At 67.2% G+C, this 9,325-nt stretch overlaps 1 protein-coding gene across 3 annotated transcripts in view; it reads left to right on the top strand.

The window, feature by feature from the left end:
- Window positions 1-2,491: 2,491 nt before the first annotated feature.
- The window catches only part of LOC140479597 (retinoic acid receptor RXR-gamma-A-like), a 334,953-nt gene continuing 328,119 nt past the window's right edge, over window positions 2,492-9,325 (top strand). For 2 of the 3 annotated variants that reach the window (XM_072573423.1, XM_072573422.1), the window contains exon 1: window positions 2,533-2,646. Coding sequence is in view for 1 of the 3 variants with exons in the window: in XM_072573426.1 (XP_072429527.1) it covers window positions 2,619-2,646 (28 nt within the window). In the remaining 2 variants the exon portion in view is untranslated. Of the gene's footprint in view, window positions 2,647-9,325 lie in introns of all 3 variants that reach the window. The other variant, XM_072573426.1, reaches the window with a different exon arrangement.

Raw genomic sequence — 9,325 nt, 5'->3', positions numbered from 1 at the left:
ACACAATCCATCCCCCCATACACAAAATCCATCCCCTCCCCCCACACACACACAATCCATCCCCCCCATACACACAATGCATTCACCCAAACACATTGGCACAAACCATCCCTCCTACACACACAATCCATCCCCCCCATACACACAATCCATCCCCCCTACACACACAATCCATCCCCCCCCACACACACAATCCATCCCCACATACACACAATCGATCCCCCACACACACACAATCCATCCCCCCATACACACAATCCAGCCCCCCCCACACACAATCCATCCCCCCCCACACATCCACAATATCCATTCCCCCCACACATACACAATATCCATTCCCCCCACACATACACAATATCCATGCCCCCCCTACACACACACAATCCATCCCCCCCCATAAACACACACAATCCATCCCCCCCACACACAGACAATCCAACCCCCACAGACACAATCCATTACCCCCCCACACACACATTCCATCCCCCCATACACACAATCCATCCCCCCACACACTCACAATCCATCCCCCCCATACACACAATCCATCCCCCTCACATACACAATCCATCCCCCACCATACACACAATCCATCCCCCCACACACACACAATCCATCCCCCCTCACATACACAATCCATCCCCCCCATACACACAATCCATCCCCCTCACATACACAATCCATTCCCCACCACACACACATTCCATCCCCCCACACACACATTCCATCCCCCCATACACACAATCCATCCCCCCACACACTCACAATCCATCCCCCCCATACACACAATCCATCCCCCACCATACACACAATCCATCCCCCCACACACACACAATCCATCCCCCCACACACACACAATCCATCCCCCCTCACATACACAATATTCATTCCCCCCCATACATACACAATATTCATTCCCCCCCACACATACACAATATTCATTCCCCCCCACACATATATACACAATCCATCCCCCATATACACATACACACAATCCATCCCCCCCCCACACATACACACAATATCCACCCCCCACCACACATACACACAATATCTATCCCCCTCCACACATACACACAATATCCATTCCCCCCCCACATACACAATATCCATGACCCTCCCCACACACACAATCCATCCCCCCCACACACACACTCCATCCCCCCACAAACATACACACAAACCATCCCCCCTACACACACAATCCATCCACCCTCACACACACACAATCCATCAACCCCATACACACACACAATCCATTCCCCCATACACAAAATCCATCCCCCCCATATACACACACAATCCATCCCCCCCATACACACAATCCATCCACCCCACACACAATCCATCCCCCCACCACAGACAATCCATTCCCCCCATACACACAATTCATCCCCCCATACATACCATCCATCACCCCATACGTACACAATATCCATTCCCCCCCACACATACACAATATTCATTCCCCCCCCACACATATATACACAATCCATCCCCCATATACACATACACACAATCCATTCTCCCCCACACATACACACAATATCCATCCCCCACCACACATACACACAATATCTATCCCCTCTCCAAACATTCACACAATATCCATTCCCCCCCACATACACAATATCCATGACCCCCCCACATACACAATATCCATGATCCCCCCCCCACACACACAATCCATTCCCCCCATACACACACACAATCCACCCCCCCACACACACACACAATCCACCCCCCCACACACACAATCCATCCCCCCACAAACATATACAATCCACCCCCCCTACACACAATCCATCCCCCTACACACACAATCCATCCCCCCTCACAAACACACACATAATCCATCCCCCCATACACATAATCCATCCCCCCATACACACAATCCATCCCCCCATACACATAATCCATCCCCCCATACACACAATCCATCCCCCCCCACACACACAATCCCTCTCCCCCTGACACACACACACACAATCCACCCCCCCACACACACAATCCATCACCCCATACACACACAATCCATCACCCCCACATACACAATACATCCCCCCCCACACACAATCCACCCCCCACACACACAATATCCATCCTCCCCCCACACACACATGCCATCCCCCCCCCATACACACACACACAATCCACCCCCCCCCCACCAACACACAAAATCCATCCCCTCCCCCCACACACAATCCATCCCCCCCCAAACACAATATCCATGCCCCCATACACGAACACACACAATCCATCCCCCCTCCACACAATCCATCCCCCCTCCACACAATCCATCCCCCCAAACACAATATCCACCCCCCCTCCACACACACATACAATATCCATCCCCCTCCCCTCACCCCCCCACCCCCCCCTCACAGGGCCCCTTTCTGACTGAAGCCGTTCAGAGGGAGAAGGCTGCAGAGGGAGAGGAGGAGGAGGAGGTGGTGGTGGTGAGGGGGGGTGTTAGACAGGGGGAGGGGGTGGGGTAGGGGGGGGGGAGAGGGGACAGGCCAGGCCCTGGGAGCTGACGCTCGGAGCCAGTGAAAGGCGATGCCCGAGGCTGTGCTGGAATCCAGCGGGGAGAGCGGCGAGGGACACAGGCCGGCACCATGGATACCGAGGCCTACCTCCAGCTGAGTGAGTCCGCCAGCACCCCACACCCTCACCATCAACGGAGTACATTGTTATTGTTCATTATTGTTATTATTGTTGTTATTGTTGTTGTTGGTCTCTCGGTCCGTGAGTGTCAGAGACACACAGACAGAGAGAGTTCAGTGAAGGGCGACAGGGAGGACCCGGGCTCTCTCTCACCGTCAGGCGGCTGTTGCTTTTTTGGTAAAAACAATATGCTGGATATATTATATATTTTTGTTAATGTGATTTTATACATATACATAATATATAAATATATATATGTCCGCGGGTGACCGTGACCTTGTTCTCCCCGGGCTCCGACGGCAATGTGCCCCGTCAGCGGCTCACCCCCGATACACACACAGACATCACCCCCTCCCCTCCCCCCTCCCTCTCCCCCCCCTCCCCCCCCCCCTCCCCCCCCTCCCCCTCCCCCCGCCTCCCCCCTCTCCCTCCCCCCCTCCCCCCCCTCCCCCCCGCCTCCCCCCCCCTCCCCCTCCCCCCGCCTCCCCCCCCTCCCCCTCCCCACCCTCCCCCTCCCCCCGCCTCCCCCCTCTCCCTCCCCCCCCTCCCCCCCCTCCCCCCCGCCTCCCCCCCCTCCCCCCCCTCCCCCCCCCCCTCCCCCTCCCCCCGCCTCCCCCCCCTCCCCCTCCCCACCCTCCCCCTCCCCCCGCCTCCCCCCCTCCCCCCCCCCTCCCCCCCCCCCTCTCCCCCCCCCTCTCCCCCCCTCTCTCCCCCCCCCTCCCCCCCCTCTCTCCCCCCCCCTCCCCCCCCTCTCTCCCCACTCTCTCCCTCCCCCCTCCCCCCACTCTCTCCCTCACCCCTCCCCCCTCTCTCTCCCCCTCCCCCCTCTCTCTCCCCTCCCCCCTCTCGCTCTCCACCCCCTCTCTCCCCCCCCTCTCTCCCCCCCCCTCTCTCTCCCCCCCCCCTCTCTCTCCCCCCCTCTCTCTCCCCCCTCTCTCTCCCCCCCTCTCTCTCCCCCCCTCTCTCTCCCCCCCCCCTCTCCCCCCCCTCTCTCCCCCCCCCCTCTCCCCCCCACTCTCTCTCCCCCCTCTCTCTCCCCCCCTCCCCCCCTCTCTCTCCCCCCCCTCCCCCCTCTCTCTCCCCCCCCTCTCCCCCCCTCCCACCCCTCCCCCCCTCTCTCTCCCCCCCCCTCCCCCCCTCTCTCTCCCCCCCCTCCCCCCCTCTCTCTCCCCCCCCTCCCCCCCTCTCTCTCCCCCCCCCCCCCCTCTCTCCCCCCCCCCTCTCTCTCCCCCCCCCCCTCTCTCTCCCCCCCCCCTCTCTCTCCCCCCCCCTCTCCCCCCCCCTCTCCCCACTCTCTCCCTCCCCCCTCCCCCCCCCCCCCCTCTCTCCCCCCCCCTCTCCCCCCCCTCCACCCCTCCCCCCCTCTCTCCCCCCCTCTCCTCCCCCCCTCCCCCCCCTCTCTCCCCCCCCCTCTCTCCCCCCCCCCCTCTCTCTCCCCCCCCTCTCTCCCCCCCCCCCTCCCCCCCCTCTCCCCCCCCCCTCCCCCCCTCTCCCCCCCCCCCCTCCCCCCCTCCCCCTCCCCCCCCTCCCCTCCCCCCCCCTCCCCCCCCCCCTCCCCCCCTCTCCCCCCCCCCCCCTCCCCCCCTCTCCCCCCCCCTCCCCCCCCCTCCCCCCCTCTCCCCCCCTCTCCCCCCCCTCCCCCCCCTCCCCCCCCCTCTCTCCCCACTCTCCCTCCCCCCCCACTCTCTCCCCTCCCCCCTCCCCCACTCTCTCCCTCCCCCCTCCCCCCACTCTCTCCCTCCCCCCTCCCCCCACTCTCTCCCCTCACCCCTCCCCCCTCTCTCTCCCTCCCCCCTCTCTCCCTCCCCCCTCCCCCCTCCCCCCCTCCTCTCTCCCCCCCCTCTCTCCCCCCCCTCCCACCCCTCCCCTCCCACCCCGCCCCCCCTCTCTCTCCCCCCCCCTCCGCCCCTCTCTCTCCCCCCCCCCTCCCCCCCCCCTCCCCCTCCCCCCCCTCTCTCTCCCCCCTCTCTCCCCCCCCTCTCTCTCCCCCCCCTCTCTCCCCCCCCTCTCTCCCCCCCTCTCCCCCCCCTCTCCCCCCTCTCTCTCCCCCCTCTCTCTCCCCCATCTCCCTCCCCCCTCTCTCTCCCTCCCCACTCTCCCCCCCCCTCTCTCCCCCCCTTTCTCCCCTCCCCCTCTCCCCCCTCTCTCTCCCCCCCCACTCTCTCCCCCCCCACTCTCTCCCCCCCCACTCTCTCCCCCCCCCCCACTCTCTCCCCCCCACTCTCTCCCCCCCACTCTCTCCCCCCCCACTCTCTCCCCCCCCACTCTCTCCCCCCCCACTCTCTCCCCCCCCCACTCTCCCCCCCCACTCTCCCCCCCCCCCACTCCCCCCCCCCCCCCACTCCCCCCCCCCCCACTCCCTCCCCCCCACTCTCTCCCCCCCACTCTCTCCCCCCCCACCTCTCCCCTCCCACTCTCTCCCCCCACTCCTCTCCCCCCCACTCCCCCCCCCCACTCCCTCCCCCCCCCACTCCCTCCCCCCCCCACTCCCTCCCCCCCCACTCCCTCCCCCCCCACTCCCCCCCCCCCACTCCCTCCCCACCCCACTCCCTCCCCACCCCACTCCCTCCCCACCCCACTCTCTCCCCACCCCACTCTCTCCCCACCCCACTCTCTCCCCACCCACTCTCTCCCCCACCCCACTCTCTCCCCACCCCACTCTCTCCCCACCCCACTCTCTCCCCACCCCACTCTCTCCCCACCCCACTCTCTCTCCACCCCACTCTCTCTCCCCCTCCCCCCCCAATCTCTCTCCCCCTCCCCCCCAACTCCCTCTCCTCCTCCCACTCCCTCTCCCCCTCCCCCCACTCTCTCCCTCCCCCCACACTCTCTCCCCCCCTCACCCCCACTCTCTCTCTCCCCCACCCCCACTCTCTCTCTCCCCCTCCCCCCACTCTCTCTCCCCCCCTCCCCCCACTCTCTCTCCCCCCTCCCCCCCACTCTCTCTCCCCCTTCCCCCCCACTCTCTCTCCCCCTTCCCCCCCACTCTCTCTCCCCCCCACTCTCTCTCCCCCCCACTCTCTCTCCCCCCCACTCTCTCTCCCCCCCACTCTCTCTCCCCCCCACTCTCTCTCCACCCCACTCTCTCCCCACCCCACTCTCTCCCCACCCCACTCTCTCCCCACCCCACTCTCTCCCCACCCCACTCTCTCCCCACCCCACTCTCTCCCCACCCCACTCTCTCCCCACCCCCACCCCCCCCTCACCCCCTCCCCCCCAATCTCTCTCCCCCTCCCCCCCAACTCCCTCTCCTCCTCCCACTCCCTCTCCCCCTCCCCCCACTCTCTCCCCCCCTCACCCCCACTCTCTCTCTCCCCCACCCCACTCTCTCTCTCCCCCTCCCCCCACTCTCTCTCCCCCTTCCCCCCCACTCTCTCTCCCCCTTCCCCCCCCACTCTCTCTCCCCCCTTCCCCCCCCACTCTCCCTCCCCCTTCCCCCCCACTCTCTCTCCCCCTTCCCCCCCACTCTCTCTCCCCTTTCCCCCCCCACTCTCTCCCCTTTCCCCCCCACTCTCTCCCCTTTCCCCCCCACTCTCTCCCCCTTCCCCCCCCACTCTCTCCCCCTTCCCCCCCACTCTCTCCCCCTTCCCCCCCCCACTCTCTCCCCCTTCCCCCCCCACTCTCTCCCCCTTCCCCCCCACTCTCTCCCCCTTCCCCCCCCACTCTCTCCCCCTTCCCCCCACTCTCTCCCCCTTCCCCCCCACTCTCTCCCCCTTCCCCCCCCACTCTCTCCCCCTTCCCCCCCACTCTCTCCCCCTTCCCCCCCAATCTCTCTCCCCCTCCCCCCCAACTCCCTCTCCCCCCCCCCCCAACTCCCACTCCCCCCCCCCACTCCCTCTCCCCCTCCCCCCCCACTCTCTCTCCCCCTCCCCCCCCACTCTCTCTCCCCCTCCCCCCCACTCTCTCTCCCCCCTCCCCCCCCACTCTCTCTCCCCCTCCCCCCCCCACTCTCTCTCCCCCTCACCCCACTATCTCCCCCCTCCCCACCACTCTCTCTCCCCTCCCTCCCACTCTCTCCCCCTCCCCCCCCACTCTCTCTCCCCTCCCCCCCACTCACTCTCCCCTCCCCCCCACTCTCTCTCCCCTCCCCCACTCTCTCTCCCCTCCCCCCCACTCTCTCTCCCCTCCCCCCACTCTCTCTCCCCTCCCCCCACTCTCTCTCCCCTCCCCCCCACTCTCTCTCCCCTCCCCCCCACTCTCTCTCCCCTCCCCCCCACTCTCTCTCCCCTCCCCCCCCCACTCTCTCTCCCCTCCCCCCCCACTCTCTCTCCCCTCCCCCCCCACTCTCTCTCCCCTCCCCCCCACTCTCTCTCCCCTCCCCCCCACTCTCTATCCCCTCCCCCCCAGTCTCTCTCCCCTCCCCCCCAGTCTCTCTCCCCTCCCCCCCAGTCTCTCTCCCCTCCCCCCCAGTCTCTCTCCCCTCCCCCCCACTCTCTCTCCCCTTCCCCCCACTCTCTCTCCCCTCCCCCCCACTCTCTCTCCCCTCCCCCCCACTCTCTCTCCCCCTCACCCCCACTATCTCCCCCCTCCCCACCACTCTCTCTCCCCTCCCTCCCACTCTCTCTCCCCTCCCCCCCACTCTCTCTCCCCTCCCCCCCACTCTCTCTCCCCTCCCCCCCACTCACTCTCCCCTCCCCCCCACTCTCTCTCCCCTCCCCCACTCTCTCTCTCCCCTCCCCCCCACTCTCTCTCCCCTCCCCCCACTCTCTCTCCCCTCCCCCCCACTCTCTCTCCCCTCCCCCCCCACTCTCTCTCCCCTCCCCCCCACTCTCTCTCCCCTCCCCCCCACTCTCTCTCCCCTCCCCCCCACTCTCTCTCCCCTCCCCCCCACTCTCTCTCCCCTCCCCCCCACTCTCTCTCCCCTCCCCCCCACTCTCTCTCCCCTCCCCCCCACTCTCTCTCCCCTCCCCCCCACTCTCTCTCCCTCCCCCCCACTCTCTCTCCCCTCCCCCCCACTCTCTCTCCCCTCCCCCCCACTCTCTCTCCCCTCCCTCCCACTCTCTCTCCCCTCCCCCCCCACTCTCTCACCCCTCCCCCCCACTCTCTCTCCCCTCCCCCCCACTCTCTCTCCCCTCCCCCCCCACTCTCTCTCCCCTCCCCCCCACTCTCTCTCCCCTCCCCCCCACTCTCTCTCCCCTCCCCCCCACTCTCTCTCCCCTCCCCCCCACTCTTCTCTCCCCTCCCCCCCACTCTCTCTCCCCTCCCCCCCCACTCTCTCTCCCCTCCCCCCCACTCTCTCTCCCCTCCCCCCCACTCTCTCCCCCCCCCACTCTCTTCCCCCCCCCACTCTCTCCCCCCCCACTCCTCCCCCCCCACTCTCTCCCCCCTCACTCTCTCCCCCCCCACTCTCTCCCCCCCCCACTCTCTCCCCCCCCACTCTCTCCCCCCCCACTCTCTCCCCCCCCCCACTCTCTCCCCCCCCCACTCTCTTCCCCCCCCACTCTCTTCCCCCCCCACTCTCTCCCCCCCCACTCTCTCCCCCCCCCCACTCTCTCCCCCCCCACTCTCTCCCCCCCCCCACTCTCTCCCCCCCCACTCTCTCCCCCCCCCACTCTCTCCCCCCCCACTCTCTCCCCCCCCCACTCTCTCCCCCCCCACTCTCTCCCACCCACTCTCTCCCCCCCCACACTCTCTCCCCCCCCACTCTCTCCCCCTTCCCCCCCAACTCTCTCCCCCCTTCCCCCCCACTCTCTCCCCCTTCCCCCCCACTCTCTCCCCCTTCCCCCCCACTCTCTCCCCCTTCCCCCCCACTCTCTCCCCCTTCCCCCCCACTCTCTCCCCCTTCCCCCCCACTCTCTCCCCCTTCCCCCCCACTCTCTCCCCCTTCCCCCCCCCACTCTCTCCCCCTTCCCCCCCACTCTCTCCCCCTTCCCCCCCCACTCTCTCCCTCTTCCCCCCCACTCTCTCCCCCTTCCCCCCCCACTCTCTCCCCCTTCCCCCCCCACTCTCTCCCCCTTCCCCCCCCCACTCTCTCCCCCTTCCCCCCCCCACTCTCTCCCCCTTCCCCCCCCCACTCTCTCCCCCTTCCCCCCACTCTCTTCCCCCCTTCCCCCCACTCTCTCCCCCCTTCCCCCCACTCTCTCCCCCCTTCCCCCCACTCTCTCCCCCACTCTCTCCACCTCCCTCCACTCTCTCCCCTTCCCCCTCTCACCCCCATTCTCTTCCTCCCACACTCTCCCCCTCCCCCCTCTCTTTCCCCCCTGCCCCCACTCTCTCTCCCCCCTCCCCCCCACTCTCTCTCCCCCCTCCCCCCCACACTCTCTCCCCCCTCCCCCCCACTCTCTCTCCCCCCTCCCCCCCACTCTCTCTCCCCCCTCCCCCCCACTCTCTCTCCCCCCTCCCCCCCACTCTCTCTCCCCCCTCCCCCCCACTCTCTCTCCCCCCCTCCCCCCCACTCTCTCCCCCCTCCCCCCCACTCTCTCTCACCCCTCCCCCCCACTCTCTCTCACCCCTCCCCCCCACTCTCTCTCACCCCTCCCCCCCACTCTCTCTCCCCCCTCCCCGCCACTCTCTCTCCCCCCTCCCCGCCACTCTCTCTCCCCCCTCCCCCCCACTCTCTCTTCCCCTTACCCCCACTCTCTCTCCCCCCTCCCCCCCACTCTCTCTTCCCCCTCCCCCCACTCTCTCTTCCCCCCCTCCCCCCCACTCTCTCTTCCCC

The sequence above is a fragment of the Chiloscyllium punctatum genome, chromosome 7 (genome assembly GCF_047496795.1).
Source record: "Chiloscyllium punctatum isolate Juve2018m chromosome 7, sChiPun1.3, whole genome shotgun sequence".
Taxonomy (NCBI): Eukaryota; Metazoa; Chordata; class Chondrichthyes; order Orectolobiformes; family Hemiscylliidae; genus Chiloscyllium; species Chiloscyllium punctatum.
Note: the sequence above shows the minus strand (reverse complement) of the source record. Positions and strands in the feature narration are given on the sequence as shown.